The sequence below is a fragment of the Mastomys coucha genome, unplaced genomic scaffold, assembly GCF_008632895.1.
Source record: "Mastomys coucha isolate ucsf_1 unplaced genomic scaffold, UCSF_Mcou_1 pScaffold12, whole genome shotgun sequence".
Classification (NCBI taxonomy): Eukaryota; Metazoa; Chordata; class Mammalia; order Rodentia; family Muridae; genus Mastomys; species Mastomys coucha.
The window spans coordinates 1,542,267-1,560,771 of NW_022196894.1; the positions used below are offsets into that span (position 1 = coordinate 1,542,267).

An 18,505-nucleotide genomic window follows, 5' to 3' on the forward strand; every position below is an offset into this window, starting at 1 on the left:
ACTCAGAAATCTGCCTGCCTCTGCCTCCCAAGTGCTGGGATGAAAGGTGTGCGCCACCACTGCCTGGCGGCAATTTTCTTTCTTTCTTTTTTTTTTAAAGATTTATTTATTATTATAAATAAGTACACTGTAGCTGTCTTCAGATGCACCAGAAGAGGGCATCAGATCTCATTACAGATGGTTGTGAGCCACCATGTGGTTACTGGGATTTGAACTCAGGACCTTTGCAAGAGCAGTCTGTGCTCTTACCCACTGAGCCATCTCGCCAGCCCGGCAATTTTCTTTAATTGCATTTTATCAGGGTCTCTAACTCCCTGTCTGTCTTTGTCTGTGTCTCTGTCTCTCTCTCTTTTTCTCCAACCCTCAGGGCAGTTGTGTAAGTCCATTTGATGATCAGTAGTTAGTTCTCATCTGTGTTAACAGCAGGCTTTTGTACGTGTTGATGGAAACATAGGGCTTGTTTGGAGAACCCACACTCTCATTACATTTTCTGGACAAACACACATGCACACATGGAACATTTCTTCTTAATGTGCACATCTGAGGTCCCATGTCCTTAGTGCAAATTTCTAGGTTTCTCTGATTGGCTCAGGGTCTCGCTTCTTGAAGCCACTCCAAGGATACTCATGTCTGGGTTGGTGGTGTATTCCCAGTAACACCTTGTGGATGACAAGAGTAACCCTTATTTCTTCTGGAAACCCTTCTTTGTTGGACCCATTCTGCTTGGCTCAGCTTGGAAAAAAGGCTCAGGTGCTTTTCTGAGATTTATTTTTTCCTTTTAGTCTTCAGGGTAGGAGCTAGGCCTAATGGCCCAGGCTGCCATTCCCACCACTGAGAATGCTGCAAGGTGGCTTTAGATTGCAGAATGAGTTCAAGGACAAGTTGGTCAGTTTAGGGAGACCCTGTCTCAAAATAAAAACTAAAGTGGTCTGAGGCTGTAGCTCTATGTTAAGGTGCTTGGCTAGTTGGGTTCAATCCCCAATACCACCAAAATAAATACATGACAATAATTTAAAATGTTTCGATGGTGTCTTGTATCACTGTTCTGAAAAGGGGCCGAGGTGCTTCTGTCCAGGGACAGTCTCTCAGGAAGGAACCCCCTCCTTACCGTCTCTCTGTCCATAGGCCTACGAGAAGCGCTTTCCCACCTGCCCGCTTATCCCAGTCTTTCTGAGTAGTGAAGTCTTGGGCGAGTGGCGAAGCGCAGATGGGGCGGTGCACACTGTGGAGCGGAGCTGTAAGCTGCGAGTGGATGGCCCGCGGCTGCTGCGGAAGGTGGGCACGGGGCTGGGGTCCGGGTGTGTAGAGTGTGAACGGATCCACTTGGGGTGGAATAGGGACACTAGCCAGGGACCCCAGGCTCAGGATCTGGGAACTAGAGCTAGGGACATGGAGTGGGGTACAGGTCTACAGGTTTGGGCCATGGCTGGATGGCGGAGGTGGCTGGATGGCGGAGGTGGCTGGATGGTGGAAGTGACTGGGTGGCAGTGTTTTATCTATCACTGGGAAGAAGGCCAGGGCAGAATGTCTGGTGGAAGGACAAAGGACCCCCGATGGCTTCAAGTGGTTGTGTGGGTAGGAGAGTGGGAGCATTCTTGGCTTGATGGTGTTGGCAGTACAAAGCACTGAGGGTCTTCAGGGTGCGGATTATTCGGGCAAGGCTGAGTGTCTGCCCAAGGGATCGGGATTCTGTGCCAATGTGGATGGTGGTGGGAGCGGGTATTGTCCTACTCAAGCTGGGTGTCTCTTGTTGGGCTGAGGGGCAGAGGGAGCAGGATCTCAATTTCTAGATTGGGGGATGACACAGGCCAGACTAGGGAGTGACAGGAGATGGAACTTGAAGTATCAGCTAAGGATGACCCAGGCTGGGTGGGAGTATGAACCAGGGATCTAGGTGACCTCGCACTGTTTCCTTCCACTTGGGCTCCTTCTTCACAGATTGCTGGTGTGGAGCACATGGTCTTCATTCAGAGAAATGTCCTGAACTGGAGAGAGAGAACGCTGCTGATAGATGCTCACAATGAGACCTTTGCAAGCCGAGTGACAGTGAAGGAGAGCTGCCGCTACACAGTGAGCCTGCCTGGCTTCCCTATGGTCTTGATGCTGTCCCAAAGTCAGGCCCTATGTGTCCTGCCAGCCTCCCTCCCCTCCCCGCGTTCTCCCAAGTGGTCGAGAGCAAGTTTTATTCCCCCTTCTTTTTTTAGACCAAGTGTTACTATGTAGCCCAGGCTGGCCTGAAAACTTTCTCTCCTCCTACCTCAGCCTCCTGAATGCTTGGATTATAGGTGTGTGTCACTACATACCCTGCTAAGATTTCTTTTTATTGCTGAGACATATAAATATGTTTATGGACATATAAGGATATGTAATGATGTAATGTTTTTATATACATAATAACATAACTATTGAAATATATCTAAACACATACTGATAGTTTGCATTATATAAATGATTTGCATGTTATGCATATCATTTTATCTCTCTTTCTCTGTGTATGTAATTTTTTTGTGGGATTTTTGTGCTGGAATTATAGGTGCACACCAGCTTGAGAAAGGGCTCTTTGCTCCCCACAGTTAGACTCCGCATCATTGTCTGGGTGCAGAATGCTGCCCATGGCTGGCCAGAAAAACCCTTGGAGAGGTACAGCATCACCCATACTGAGGCCCCGCCATGGCCCCTATCCCATCTTGCAGGTCCATCCTGAGAATGAAGATTGGACTTGCTTTGAACAGTCTGCCTCCCTGGATATCCACTCCTTCTTTGGCTTTGAAAGCACCTTGGAGAAGATGGCCATGAAGCAATACACTACCAATGTCAAGAAGGTGAGGGAGACTAAGCTAGCCACAGCAGGAAGGTATACCGGCCCCATACGCTACTAACAGCTTTTGTGACACCAGGCAACAGCCCTGACTTTCCTGGGCCTCAGCTTTCTTGTTTTTAAAAAGTGAACACTGACGACCACATCAGTGAGGCCACTGGTGAGATGAGCTGGCCTATAGTGGGGACATCCTGACATTGTCCCAGGACTCCAAGATGTTTCAGCAAGTTTAAGGCCAGCCTAGGCAACTCAGTGAGACAACTCAGTGAGCTGGAGGCAGAGATCAGTAGCGAAGCACTTGCCTAGTGTGCATGAGGCCCTGCCTTCAGTCCCCAGGACCAGATCTGGAAGTGTCAGTGGGGCCAGGGCCATGATTTTAGTGGTAGAATCCCCCAGTGAGGATTGGTGAATGTGGTTCAACAGCAACTGCCTAGAACTCCTCAGTGAGGAATTGGAGGTGTAGCTGGGTGGTAGAGCACCCGCCTAGCCAACACTCTCAACACCATAAAGTCACTGCTTGGTTCAATGGCTTTAGGCTCTAGGTCAGAGAGTGGCCTGTTCACCAGATGAATAGTCTGCTTTTGTTGGCATATTTTACCCAATGCATTACCAATATAAAGCTAAGCTCGCTGCATTTGTTATTGTTTAGGCTTGTTCCTTTCTGCTCCTCCTGGCCATGTTTTAGTTGTGCAGTAGCCATATGTCAGAGCCGGGACCTGAGCATGCGTGATTCCTCGGGGCTGGTGTGGTGACCTTGCAACGCTGCTTGTTGGTGACATCTTTTGGGTCTGTTGCTTCCAGGGGAAGGAGGTGATTGAACACTATCTGAACGAGCTCATTTCCCAGGGGATATCCCATATTCCCCGCTGGATACCAGCCCCAGTTCAGGAGGAGGATGTCCGCAGCCAGCCTGTGCTCCAGTGCCCTAGCTCCCTGGAGATGGATGGTCCCAGTGATGCCCCAGGCCCTGCTCCTGAGATGGCCATGGCTGATGGTAGGTGGCTGCAGAAAGCCAGTATCCAAGTCTGTGCCCTCACCTCTGGCTCCAGGAAGCCTGCCACACTGCCAGGCTCCCTGAGAGGGGGAAGAGGTGCTGCATGTTGCCAGGGCTGGGGACAGTCTGGCACCCACCCAGCCTCCTCCCCCTGCTTCTCAGAGCTGATCTATTTCTAGCCCAGGAACTGACCTCTGGTGGTTTTAAGATATTTTTAATTACACAAGTAATGCAAGATCATGGTAGTAAAACATCTAAACAAAGATGAGAAATGAGAAGTAAGGTCTGGAGAGGGAGCTCAGTCAATAAAGTGCTGGCCTTGCACACATGAACGGTGTCTCCCAGAGCCTACACAAGAAGCCAGGAGGCATGGTGGCACTCAGGTATAATCTTAGCACTAGAGAGGTGCCAGATAAGTCTAATTGATCCTAACTGGAGAGCCCTAGGCCAGTGAGAGATTCCGCTTCAAACAAAACCAAGGTAGATGGTACCCAAGGACCAGACCTAAAGTTGGCCTCTGCACACACACATACACACACTGAGAAAAGGATGGTGAGCCCTTCCCACTCCGGAGAGTCTTCAATAGCTTTGTTTTTCATGAAACGGCATATGGCACAAGAGGGCATACACTCACACAACGCACACACATGTGCACACACTTACACTTGGAGAATGTGGAGAGCGTGTCTTGCATCCTGTTTGTACACTACCATTTCTAACATTGCACCAATACCATGCATATCCTTGCCCTTCATAGTACAATGTGAACGATTGAAACCTTACTTCTTAAGGTTGGCTTATTGTTATCATTATTGTTTGAGATAGAGGCTGGCCCTGTGTTTGATAGGGAGCTGAGGATGAACTTGAACTTCAAACCTTCGGATTTCCCACCTCCTATGCTGGAATTACAGGCATGTGTTATCATGGTGCTGGCAATTTTAGCCTCCTTCAAAACTTCATATAAATCACATAGTATGTAAAATTGTATATGTGAGTGCATGCCATAGCTCAATGTAGAAGCCAGAGGATCCATTGTTTGACATAGGGTCTCTTTATGTTAGCTCAAGCTAGCCTTGAATTTGAGGTCCTCCTGAGTTTGGGGATTACAAAACACTTTCATGCCTGGATACTTCTCACATAATCTTTAAATTTTTTTCTAAATTATGTTTTTATTTATTGGTGTGTGTGTGTGTGTGTGTGTGTGTGTGTTCCACAGATCATATGTAGAGACCAGAGGACAAGTCACGGGAGTCATTTCTTTCCTTCCACTGTGTGGGTTTTGGGGATCAGACTTAGGCCATCAGTCTTGGTAGCAAATGCCTTTACCTCATGAGCCATCTCATCAACCCCCAGGGTTTTGTTTGTTTTAAAATGGATCTCAAATAGCCCAGGTTACTCTGCTTTGGAGCTGAGGATGATGGTGAACTTCCGGTCCTTCTGCCTTCTCCTCCCCAATGTTGGGCTTACAGGTGTTTATCACCATGCCTGTCTGAGGTGTACATGTACAGGAGTGTGCATATGTGTGTCTTTTAATTACAAATAAAGTGATACATTTTTTTCACTGAAGGAATGAAAAAAATGGGTTCACTATTATACATAGTATAACATTGTTTTATTGGTTTTTTTTTTTCTGGCTTGTTTGTTTTTTGAGACAGAGTCTTACCATGTGACTTTGGCTGACCTAAAACCTGCTCTGTAGACCAGGCTGGCTTCCACCTCACAGAGATTATCCTGTTTCTGCCTTCTGAGTGCACACCCAGGACCATGCCTGGCCTTATTTATTCATTTTTGAGATAAATTTATTTTAAGATATTTTCTCATGTAGCCCAGACTGATCTTTAACTCCTAATACTCCTGTCTCCACCTCCCAGGTGCTGAATTTATAAATGTGCACCACCATCCCCAGGGACAGTTCAGTCTATTGATATAGGAAGTGCTCACAATATGATGTTAAAAACAAAAATACAGGCCGGAGAGTTGGCAGTCTTCAGACCCTCATCCCAGAGAGTGAGAATCATCTCCACACCTGAGGCCTGAAGGGAAGCCTCCACGAGTGCAAATGTGCAGGCTTGCCCGCCATAAGTTTTCAAAGTCATTTAGACAGATGAATTTGGAACTTTTGTGGCTGTTTCCTAATCTTGACTAGGAACCACATTCCAGAGTTCTGACAGTTGGCAAGTACAGAAGGCCACACAGAGGATCGGCCATGTGGTAAAGACCTGTATCACCAGATGTGGCAGCTGGTTCTACGTCAACTTGACACAAGCTGGAGTTATCTGAAAGGAGGGAAGCTCAGTTGAGAAAATGCCTCCTCCATAGGATCTGGATGTTGGTCATTCTCTTAATTAGTGGCTGATGGGGAGGGCCCAGCCTATTGTGGGCGGTGCCATCCTGATGGTCCTGGGTTCTATAAGAAAGCAAGCTGAGCAGGCCATGGGGTGTAAGCCGGTAACCAGTACCCCTCCATAGCCTCTGCATCAGCCCCTGCCTCCAGGTTCCTGCCTTGTTTGAGTTCCTATCTGACTCCCTTCAATGAGGAACAATGATATGGGAATATAAACCAAATAAATCCTTTCCTCCCCAAGTTACCTTAGTGACAGTGTTTCATCACAGCAATAGTAACCCTAGCTAAGACAGCAGATATAGTAGCACATGCCTGTGAGTTAGCACTCAGGAGGTGTAGGCAGGAAGACCAGGAGCTCAAGGATAGCTTCTGCTTTATGGTGTATTGGAATCTAGCCTGGGATACATGAGACCCTGTCTCAAAACAAAATAGAACACACAAACAACAAAGAACAAAACAAAGGAAACAGAAGGAGACAGAGGATAGCCCCTTGCTTCTTCTACCCTGAAATCCCTATTTTTCTTTCTCCAGGGGGCAAGCTGGATGCAGACTACATTGAGAGGTGCTTGGGCCATCTCAGTCCCTTGCAGGAGAGTTGCCTGGTCCAGCTTCGGCACTGGTTACAGGAGACCCACAAAGGCAAGGTGGGTGTGGGCCCCGCACTTTAATCACAGGAGTCAGCCTAGGGCAGTGGGGAGGGAAGATAGCAAGCTTGTGCTGTCAGTAATACTAAGAACTCAGGGTTCACTTCATTCATTTTACATCTGTCCTACCTTTTCACACACATTGAGGCCATCCTCTCCTGCTAATGATGTTTGGGGTCGGGAGTTCTTTGTAGTAGTGTTTATTCTGTCTATTGTAAGATGCTGGCAACATCCCTAGTCTCCAATCTGGAGATGCCAGTACCTTGCCCCATCCAGGTATGACAACGCAAAATGGCCCTTAGCATGTACATATGTTCTCTGGGAACATGTGTGTGTGTGTGTGTGTGTGTGTGTGTGTGTGTGTGTGTGTAGTCATGTGCAGTTGAGAATCATAGCTATATAGTACCATGCCCCTTTGACCATGGAAACTGTCCTTTTCTAAGAGACATATGACTTAAGAAGGGCGATTGTTGATTGGTTATGGATTTTGCCTTTAGGCTCTAGCCCTGGTAATGTGAATGTGCACCACATACTTCAGCCCCAAGCAGAGCTCTGTTGTCAGTTCTACCGAATCAGAACTTCTTGGTTAGGCATGGATTGTTTCCATTTGCCTTCCCTGCCCTGGGGCCAGACAAGAGAGTAGCTCAGTGGTGGCCTATAGCATAACCAGTCACTTCTATTTCTGCAAAAATAAAATGTAAAAATAGTGTGGGCCACAAACACTGAGCCGCAGCAAATGCTTCGGGTGGAATCCTATGCAAAGAAAGAAGCCTGGAAAAAGCAGCTTGCTTGCAATAGGGCTGGTTTTGCACCAGTGATATAAAGGAGGGGGAGAAAGCAAAGGGGGTGGGGAGGGGAGAGGAGGGAGGTGGAGGAGATGTTACCCCAAGGAAAGATACTATTTTTAGAACAAACTGAGAGGGATGCTAGGCAGCCACGCTGCACAGATGTTCACCACAGCCCTCCCTCCCCTTGGCTTCTGCTTTGAGCTACTTTCTCCAGCTGTTTTGCAGATGAGGTAAGAGGCTCATTTCTGTCACTTCATCTCAAGGGTTGGAAGTACCATTCTGTGGTCTTCTCTTTCCTGTCTCTCAGATCCCCAAAGATGAGCATATCCTGCGCTTCCTGAGGGCACGGGACTTCCACCTGGACAAGGCCCGGGACATGTTGTGCCAGTCCTTGAGCTGGCGGAAGCAGCACCAGGTGGATCTTCTTCTGCAGACCTGGCGGCCCCCTGCCCCTCTGCAGGAGTTCTATGCTGGAGGCTGGCACTACCAGGACATAGGTGCGTCCCACACCTGAGTTATGTGTGAAAGCCAAGAGTGCTGACACTTCAGCTCACCTTTCAGCTCTCTGGGGCATCTGGAGATGCCTAGGATGTGTTCCCCAGCTCTGAAGAAAGTGGGATAGGCATAGGTGTTTGGTTTGGGGAGGATGCTTCTGTTCCTAACATCACCACACATAGTCTCACCATTATGGCATTGATTTACTTAGGCAACCATAGCAAACTAGGTACTAAAACAACAGATGCCAGTCTGTGGATTGGAAGTCTGGGATTCAGGAGGCAGCAGAACTTGGGATGTGGTTCAGTTGATAAAGTGTTGCCTAGCTTGCACAAGACCTTAAGTCTGATCATCAACACTACATGGATCTGGCTTTGGTGGTGTGCGTCTGTCTTAGTTGGGGTTTTATTGCTGTGACATGACCAAGGCAACTTTTATAAAGGAAAATATTTAATTGTGGCTAGCTTACAGTCTCAGAGGTTCAGTCCATTATCATCATGGTGGGAAATGGCAGAGTACATGCAGACATGGTGCTGGAGAAGGAGCTGAGAGTTCTACATCTTACTGTATAGTCAGCAGAAGGAGACTGTGTGCCACACTGGGTGGAGCTTGAGCATAGGAGACCTCAAAGCCCACCCTCACAGTGACACACTTCCTCTAACAAGGCCATACCTCCTAATAGTGCCACTCCTTATGGCTAACTACTCAAACACATGAGTCTATGGGAGCCATACCTATTCAAGCCACCATAACATCTGAAATTCCAATACTCAGGAGGTAGAGGCAGGAGGATCAAAAGTTTAAGGTTAATCTCCACTATAAAATTAATTCAAAGCCATCCTGGGCTAGAGATTCTGTCATTCGTAAAATAAACAAACAAATGAACAAACAAATAAACAGAGTTGGGAAGCTCTAGGAGAGTCATAAACCTCTTCTTCTAGCTTTTGATGGCCCCTGAGTGTGGCTATATCATTCTCAATTTCTGTACCTACCTTGGGATGCATGCCCTTTCCTGTGGGTGTCTCTGTGTCCCTCAGGGGTCTGGGTCATTTAGAACCCACCCCATCTCCATCCTGATGTTACTGGGAGATCCATATTTGACAGCTGCAGCTCTAGTAACAATATTCTGGGGAACATAAGATTTTGGGGGACAGGGTTCTTTATACTGTAAGTTTCCTTTCCAAATTTAAAAAATATAGAGGCACAAAGCCAAATCACTGCTGTGCTATTTAAGGTCTATTATGAAAACGATGCCCTCTGAAGGAACAATGTGCTCTCCTAGCCACTCAGGCTGACTCTCTAGTCCCCAACGTTTGAATTTTTGTTGGTTATTTTGCTGTTTAAAAATGGCTACTCAGTGTGGTGCCTAGTAGCTCAGGCATAACATCCCAAGTCCTTGCTGAGGCAGGAGGATTGCAAGTTTAATGCTTATGCTGGCTACAGAGTGAATTCAAATCTGGCTTGGGAACTTATGAGACATAAAGTGAAAAGAGAGTTGGAGATATGGCTCTGTGATAGGTCACCTGCCCTTTGAGGTCCTGGGGTCCAAGCTTTAATGCTGCAAGAAGGGAAGACAAGCAAAAGGAACAGTTGGGTATGCAGGGCTGCAGCACCAGTCCCTGCATGCAGGGTCTTCCATAGAAGACACATGCACCCAGTAGCTTTGGTCCTCTGAGTTACAGTCCTGCTGGCTTCGAGTCTACGGTCTCTACTATATACTGCTCTTAGGTAGGAATGCAGCAAGCAAGGCCATCTGGTGATAAGACCACAAAAAATGTGACCGGACATGAAACGGGACCAACTCCATGTCCACAGAAGCCGTGGCTGAGTATTCACTAGCTCAGGGTTCCTATTCACATAGTACAGCTGTCAAGAATAAAGAGAGCCAACTGTGTTAGCAGTCCTTAAAGATAACTGGTCATGTTGACAGTCCTTCTTGTTCCTCTAATGTTCAGGTTGGAGAAAAGCCAGGGGCTGAATATGCACTCTCTGAATTTCTTCATGACATGGCTCATATAATCTTTAAATTTTTTTGTAATTAAAAGTGGTTTGAGTGCATGTGTGAATGTTGAGACAAGAAGACAACCTTCTTGTTTGAGGTGTCTCACTGAACCTGGAGCTCATGCATTAGAGGAGACAAGGTTGAATGGCCAGAAGCCCTAGGGACCCCCTGACTCTGACTCCCCAGCACTGGTGTTACAACTACACACCACTAAGCTGGCCTTGAACTTACAGAGCCCCACCGATCTGTGCTTCCTGCTGGGACTAAAGGTGTGCACCACACTGCTCATGTGCACGACTATTCATGGCTGCACTGACTGCTCCTCCAGAGGTCCTTAGTTCAATTCCCAACAACCACAACCATCTGTAATGGGATCTCATACCCTCTTCTCACGTGTGTCTGAAGACAGCTACAGTGTACTCATATACATAAAACAAACAAATAAATCTTTTTAAAAAGGGGCGGGAATCTGGGGATAAGGCTCAATTCCTCACACTTGTATAGCAAGTGCTTTACTGACAGCAATCTCCCTAACCATTAGAAAAAAGAAAGGAAAAGAAAAAAAATAAGTGAACTACTGATTTCAGTTTTCGGTAGAAAGGTAGCACAATGGGGCAGGTGTCCCCTCACCCCTCTCCAGTCTCTCCTCTCCATTTTTGGATGTGTTTCTGTGTTCGGTTTTTGAAAGGGGTGACTAAGTGCTCTCAGAAGCAGGCACAGTAAGTGCATCAGTCTCTTCCCAGTGTGACCTCTGCTCCTAGATGGGGAGATAGGTTCTTAAGGCTTTGATTGGTTCCAGTTGTCATTACCCCCCCCCCCCCAAAAGATGTCTCTTTTCTTTTCTGGGCTTTGCCCATCCAAAAAGATGGCCGCCCCCTCTACATTCTGCGCCTGGGACAGATGGACACCAAAGGCCTGATGAAGGCAGTAGGAGAGGAAGCTTTGCTGCAGCACGTGAGTCAGGGGCGGAGTCTGGGCCAGCGATGTTGGCCCGTGGGCGGAGCAGCATAATCAGTTGTTGTCAGTACCCTGCCTGCCTTCTAGGTTCTTTCTGTCAACGAGGAAGGACAGAAGAGATGCGAAGGAAACACGAGACAATTTGGTCGTCCCATCAGGCAAGAACGCCCAAAGAATGCTAATTAACGTTGACTGCTTTCTGCGCTTTTGTGTGGTCAGGTGGCTGGCTGGGCGCTGTGGGAGCCTTGTCCTTAGTTCTTACAACGATCCGGTGGGGGGAGGTAGGGCCCCTTTCCTAGTTTTTGCTGGTGGAGAAACAGTGACTATGACTGAGCAAATCTGAGCTGCTCCTGACTAGTTCCACCCCCAGCTCCACAGGCTCCTCCGCTTTGCTTCCTCAGGCCAGCAGCCTTCCTCTTCAACTCTGATGCGAACTGTTATCTAATGACCCATTTTCTCCCTCTTCCTCTTCACATTTCCATTCCTGTGAAAGTATCCTGTGTCCCCTGTTCCCAGCCCTGCCTTCCTGAACCCTTTGCTCTGTCCCAGGTTTCTGGGAGGATGCTGGAGGCTATGGGACTTGACAGGGTCAGGTAGAGCCCGAGATCTTGTCTCTGTCACAGCTCCTGGACCTGCTTGCTGGACCTGGAGGGCCTCAACATGCGGCATTTGTGGCGACCTGGGGTGAAAGCCCTGCTGCGGATGATCGAGGTGGTGGAGGACAATTACCCGGAGACTCTGGGCAGGCTGCTCATCGTGCGTGCTCCCCGCGTCTTCCCGGTGCTGTGGACGCTGGTGAGAGCAAGAGCCAGAGAGGGGCCACATAAGGGGTGAATCTTTTACCTGAATGATCCTGAACACACGGATCGGTGGAGATGATGTGTGTCCAAGATTATTGGGGTCTCCTTTCTGGGAGAGGGAAACGTATGACTTGTTTGAATGGCCTGTGAATCCTGCACTTTCAAATTTTATGGTTTTGTGCATAGGTGTGTGTTCACTTACGTGCATGTGGGTGTCAGGTATATGTGCCCTTATGTGCATTTGGGTGGCAGTCAGAGGTCAGAGGTCAACCTTCCTCAGTGTGCTTCCTCAGGAGCTCCCCACCTCATTTTTTGAGACAACATCTCACACTGAACCTGGACTCACACATATTAGGCTAGGTTAGCTGGCTGGAGAGTCCCAATGGCTCACCTGTTATCTCTGCCCCACAGCACTGGGTTTACAAAATGGCTACCACCAAACCCAGCTGTTTTTGAATGTGTGTTCTGGGGATCCAAATTCAGTTCCTCATGCTTACTTGCCAAGCACTTTACTGACTGAGCCTGAATCATGCACTTTAAAAAGATCAAGTCAACCTGATGTAGTGGTGTACACCTTTAATTCCAGCACTCAGGAGGCAGAGGCAGGAGGATTTCTGTGAGTTCTAGGCCAGTCAGATCTATATACCGAGTTCCTGGCCATCCAGGTCTATATAGTAAGACCCTGTCTTAAAATAAAAATCAAGTCAGGGCTAGTGATAGTGCTCAGCTGGTAAGATTGACTGATGGTTGAAAGCCTAAATTAATATATTTCTCATCTGTCTGTTTCATAGTACTTTTTTAAAAAGTACTTTTTTTTAACATAAAATAGCTATATTTTAAATTGATATCATGTTCTTTACGTTTTCTATCTTGTTGAACTCTAAAGAAGTTATATAAACACATAATCTCTCTTTCTTCCTTTCTTTCTCTCCCCCTTTCTCTCTTCCTTTCTTTCTCTCTCCCTTTCTCTCTTCCTTTCTTTCTTTTTTTCTCATTATGGGTGGTTGTGAGCCACCATGTGGTTTCTGGGATTTGAACTCATGACCTCCAGAAGAGCAGTCAGTGCTCTTAATCGCTGAGCCATCTCACCAGCCCTCTTTCTTTCTTTCTTTCTTTCTTTCTTTCTTTCTTTCTTTCCTTCCTTCCTTCCTTCTTTCTTTTGAAACATTTCATTTAACCCAAGCTAGCCTCAAATTCATTACTCATTCATGGGGTAACCTTAAACTTCTAATGTATTTGCTTCTATTATCAAGAGAATTGAGATTATGGCCATATACCACCATGCCTAGTTTATGTAGTGCTTGGAATCCAGTCAGGGCTGGAGATGGAACTCAGCGGGTAAGAGGTCCTGAGGCCACACCTAATGACCTCAGTTCAAATCCTAGGATACCTTCATTAGGATTCATAGAGCAGAGAACCACGGGTAAAAGGAGAAAAAGAACTCCCAAAGTTGTCCTCTGATTTCCACAAATGCCCACCCCAAAATAAATACATGTAAAGGAATTTTTTAAAGATCAAATTCTGGCTGGGTGGTGGCACACGCCTTTAATCCCAGAACTCAGGAGGCAGAGGCAGACAGATCTCTGAGTTTGAGGCTAGCCTGGTCTACAGAGTGAGTTCTAGGATAGTCAAGACTACACACAGGAAACCCTGTGTGGAAAAACAAAAACAAAAACAAAAACAAAACAAAACAAACAAACAAACAAAGAGCCAGGTCTATTGGTGCACACCTGTCATCCAGCACTCAGGAGGCTGAGGCAGGAAGAGCCCTTTTAAAAAAAAAACAGAAATGCCCAAACCAAAAATCAATCAATCAATACAACCCAACCAGAAATAAAATAAAACAAAGCCAACCAATAAAGTGGCCGACTCTCTGCTCTATGAATCCCATTGAATAAACACAGACTGTCTTGCTCCTCTCCCAGGTCAGCCCCTTCATCAATGAGAACACCAGGCAGAAGTTCCTCATCTACAGTGGCAGCAATTACCAGGGCCCTGGCGGCCTAGTGGACTATCTGGACAAGGATGTAATCCCTGACTTCCTGGGAGGAGAGAGCGTGGTGAGGTTGGCTGCTGGTCCTGGGTCCCAGAAGGGAGTGGCTCCTGGGGTGAGGAAGCTGATGCACAGTGCCTTAGGGGGTCAGGAAGCTGATGCACTGCGCCTTAGGTGACCCCCTCACATCTGCTCTCATGGTGGGGACGGGTTGGTTGTAGAAGCTTCCCCAGAGAGGTGACATCTCTTGAGGTGAGCCTTCCTTTGGTTCTTTCAAAGGCAGTGAGGGCTGGAGGTGGTCCCAAGGGCTGGAGGCGGTCCCGATTTAGGAGTACGTGCTGGGGCTGAAGCCATGTTTCCACAGCTAAGGGCACTGGCTGTTTCCCCTGAAGACCTGGGTTTGATTCTCAACCCCTACATGACGCTTCACTACTAGCTGTAACTCCAGTCCCAGGTTGTCCAATGCCCTCTCTTGGCTTCCATAGGCACTGCATGCGCATGGTACATAAACATGCATGTAGGCAAAACACCCATTCACATAAAAATAAATGTTAAAACTTTAAAAAAAAAAGGGTACTTGCTGTGTACACCCCTCAGTTCTTCAGCAGGCAGCAGGCTTGTGCCACTTGTTGGTGAAGTGGTTTTCTTAGAAACTGCCCAGCTTGGATGTGTTCTCTCTTATGATACAAATGTCTGGTTTCTTTTTGGGTCCAGTTTACTGAAGGACAATGGGGAAGGATCTTGCTCTGTTATTCCCTGAACCAGGAAGAACTGTTATGTGTTGATGCTTCGGGTCTGAGACTTGGCTCCCCAGGGCAGCTTTGGCTTGGAGGCATCTGTAGAACCCGACAGGCTCTCCACTGCTCAGTTCCCACTGAGGAGGGAAACATGCTGTTCTCACTTCAAGTGTGTTGCAGAAGTGTGAACCGTATCTAGATAGACAGCATGAAAAGGGTTATGAGTGCAAGGGTCTACACACACACACACACACACACACACACAGTGAACATACACACATGAAATTAACACACATGAAAGCTCATGCACACACATATATGCACACACGAGCAAGCACATGCACATACACATGCACACACAAATATGAACACACACACAAAATGAACACACGTGAAAGCTCACGCACACACATACATGCACACATGAACAAACACATGCACACATACACACAATACACATACACACACAAATATGAACACACACACACAAGCTTACGTGCAGACATACATGCACACATGCATACACACATATGCACACACACACATACACTCCACAGCATGCATATGGAGGTTGGAGAAAAGCTTGAAGAAGTTGCTCTCTCTTCAACATGTGGGCTCCAAGGATGGAACTCAGGTCTTTAGACTTGGTGCCAAGTGCCCTCATCCACTAAACCTTATCACCAGATTCTGTGTGCTTTGCTTTTGAGAAGGATCTCATTGTTTAGCCCAGGCTAGCCTAGAACTCTGGATTTCCCATCCTTGACCTCCTGAATTATAGGCATGTGCCATCACACTTGATTCATAGTTTTGTGCCCTGATCAGCCATGTTCTCCTGTGTGATCTTGAGAAAGTAGCATGACCTCTTTAGGCCTCCATCCTAGCTATTGGTTCTTCAGAGGGTGGTACCACTGGAGCTGTTGTCCAGCTCAAGAGGGGTTCACCATCCTAAGCTGTTTCAGGGCTCACAGGACACCTAATGAGAGGCTGGGGGGCCTCAGCAACCCTGACCCTTTTCGTCTTTGAAACCCCTCCTCAGTGTAATGTTCCAGAAGGAGGGATGGTCCCCAAGTCCCTCTATCTAACAGAAGAGGAGCAGGAGCAGGCTGACCAGCTACGGCAGTGGAGTGAGACCTACCATTCGGCCAGTGTGCTCCGAGGGACCCCCCATGAGGTACCACCTGGTGTCAACTGACCTGAGAGGGCATGGGCAGGGTGGTATCATGCTCCTTCAGATTGGGTAGGGGGTGATTTCAGTCACTCAGTCTCAACTCCATCCAAGAAGCTCTGGGACTAGGACATGGGATGGTTGTAGAATCCCTGGGTGTCACACACCAGGCACCTGCAGTTCATCCCAGGTGACCAGGTCTTTCAGAAAGAGGCAGGGTTCTTGGTGGAGGGGATCATGGGAGAGTCTTAGCAGCTTATCCTGACCACAGAGGCCAGTGATGAGCACCCTGACCTTGGGACTCTCCCGCCTCTTCTCCCGTGATGCAGGTTGCCATGGAGATACCAGAAGGGGAGTCGGTCATCACCTGGGACTTTGATATCCTCAGAGGGGATGTGGTGTTCAGTCTGTATCATACAAAGCAGGCCCCCAAGCTCAGTCCCCAGGAGCCTGGGGTCAGAGCCAGTGGGCAGCTGATCGACAAGAGCTGGGTCCTGGGGGTGGATTACAGCCGTGTAGAGGCACCCCTTGTCTGCCGGGAAGGGCAGAGCATTCAGGTGTGTAGTCGTGGGCTTTTCTCACTAACTTAGCATGGGATATGAAGCCCCAGTCCCAGGCCTCTGGGGAGACAGCTGTGGGCAAAGTGGATATGCAGATATGCTCCCAGCCTCTGGAACCCTGAAGGGCGTCTGCGGAGAGATGCCTGCTGTGTTTGTGTAATAGAAGTCCCCCCACTGCAGAAGGCTACATGGGGGGATCCTGGGGCACTGAGCTAAGAGGCAGCTGGAGGCCTGGGGGAGCCTCAGTTTCTCCCTGGGGAAAAGAAATTATTAAAGGGCCTAAATAATCTAAGTGTGGCCCAGGTAATGAAGTGCTTCACTTGCAAACACAAAGACTTGGGTTTGATCCTCAGAAAAAGCCGTGTGCCGGGATGGATACGCATGCACCCATGTGCACACATGCGCACGTGGGTGTCCCAAATGACTACATCTGGTGCCACCAAACAAAGTTTCTCATTTCTTTCTCTTTTTTTTAAAAGAGTCATTTATTTATTATATGTAAGTACACTGTAGCTGTCTTCAGACACCCCAGAAGAGGGCACGGATCTCATTGTGGATGATTGTGAGCCACTATGTGGTTGCTGGGGTTTGAACTCAGAACCTTTGGAAGAGCCCTCTTCCAAAGAAGAGCAGTCAGTGCTCTTAACTGCTGAACTGTCTCTCCAGTCCCGTTTCTCATTTCTAAATTCAAGGGGGCTACAGGTCCAAAGTTTAGGGGCCTGCAGGGGTTCCCTTAGGATCCAGGGAGTATTCCTTCTTGCTCTTTTGGTAGATCTTTGCCTCATGGACACATAACTGCAGCACCCCCTGACCTCATATGGCTCTGTCCTCCATGTCTGGTTTGTGCCTCAAGGTTCCATCCCCTCTCTCCTATAAGGATAGTAGTAGTTGTGTTTAGGATTGACCCTGAATCTTTAGCTGTAAAGTGGGAGAAATATCCAGATAAGATTATCTTCTGAGGTTCTGGATGGATATGGATTTGGGGGACACTGTTCAGCGAGTGTCATCACCCCATGGTAGGTGGAGGCTTCCCCCGACCCTTCCCCATATGAGTCCATTACAGAAGAGGGTTTTGATGGTGGCTGGGCCGGGAGAGGAGGATGAGCTGATCTTCCAGGCAGAAGGGATGGTTCGGACTAGGCTGGAGAAGCAGAGCATGTCACGGGGCTGGGGGTGAGCAGGAAGGCAAGTGGTCAGGCCCCGAGGTCAGCAGCCAGATCCAGCACCCCAAAACTCTGGCCTCAGAACCACCTCCACTATGAATTTCTGAATGTAGGGTTCTGAACCCACATCTCCTGTCTCCCAGGACTCTGACATGCAAGTTTCCACAGGGAGCTAGAAACTATGGGTCTAGGAGCAGAATTTGGATGTGTAACTGGGTTGTGAGCTGCCTTTCTTACCCCTACCATCTCCCCATAAATCCCCATAAGGACCAGGGTTACAGGTCTTTAGGAGTCCCCAGGCTCCAACCTGTCCCCATAGACCCAGCCCTCCATCTTGTCCTCAGGAGTAACCATCCCCTCAAACTATCTTTAGAAAGACCCAATCTCATCCCCAGTAGGACCCAGATCTCTGTCCTGTCCCCAGGGGAACTCAGTGCCCTATCTTGTTCCCAGGGGAACCCATCTCTCCATTCCTTCTCCAGGAGGGAGGAGCTGGTCTTACTGTGTCTGTGTTTCAGGGTTCCCATGTTACTCAGTGGCCTGGCACCTACCTACTCCAGTGGCAGGTTTACAGTCCCTCTGAGAGTGTGGCCTGCAGTCTCCCAGGTGTGGATGATGTCCTGACAGCTCTGCACAGCCCTGGCCCCAAGTGCAAACTGCTGTACTACTGCGAAGTGCTGGCATCTGAAGACTTTAGGTAAGGGAGGCTTCCCACCAGCACGATGGTGCCACTGTGGCTATTTCTGTGATTGTTGGTGTTTCTGCAGTGGCATGGGGTCAGCTTCTCTTGGGATGGAGACATCAACAACAAACACTCTATAGGAACCCAGAGGAGTCCCTTTGCATTAGAAACAGGTTTCAGGCTGGGCCAGTGGTGGTACAGGCCTTTAATCCAAGCACTCAGGAGGCAGAGGGAGGTGGATCTTTGAGTTTAAAGTCAGCCTGGCCTACAAAGAAAGAAAATTCCAGGACAGCCAAGGACTGGGCTGGGGATGGGGTTGGGGGTGGGAGGGGGAGAAGGGTCCAGGGCTCATATTGAAACAAA

The 18,505-nt window shown here is 48.2% G+C and overlaps 1 protein-coding gene across 1 annotated transcript in view; it reads left to right on the plus strand.

The window, feature by feature from the left end:
- The window catches only part of Sec14l5 (SEC14 like lipid binding 5), a 44,440-nt gene that overhangs the window by 20,875 nt on the left and 5,060 nt on the right, over nucleotides 1–18,505 (plus strand). Inside the window, exons 3-15 of the mRNA XM_031361601.1 lie at nucleotides 1,126–1,275; nucleotides 1,939–2,070; nucleotides 2,694–2,822; nucleotides 3,620–3,812; nucleotides 6,688–6,800; nucleotides 7,896–8,085; nucleotides 10,951–11,039; nucleotides 11,130–11,200; nucleotides 11,666–11,837; nucleotides 13,768–13,902; nucleotides 15,609–15,743; nucleotides 16,067–16,294; nucleotides 17,979–18,157. Of these exons, the coding sequence (XP_031217461.1) occupies nucleotides 1,126–1,275; nucleotides 1,939–2,070; nucleotides 2,694–2,822; nucleotides 3,620–3,812; nucleotides 6,688–6,800; nucleotides 7,896–8,085; nucleotides 10,951–11,039; nucleotides 11,130–11,200; nucleotides 11,666–11,837; nucleotides 13,768–13,902; nucleotides 15,609–15,743; nucleotides 16,067–16,294; nucleotides 17,979–18,157 (1,916 nt within the window). The remainder of the gene's footprint in view (nucleotides 1–1,125; nucleotides 1,276–1,938; nucleotides 2,071–2,693; nucleotides 2,823–3,619; nucleotides 3,813–6,687; nucleotides 6,801–7,895; nucleotides 8,086–10,950; nucleotides 11,040–11,129; nucleotides 11,201–11,665; nucleotides 11,838–13,767; nucleotides 13,903–15,608; nucleotides 15,744–16,066; nucleotides 16,295–17,978; nucleotides 18,158–18,505) is intronic.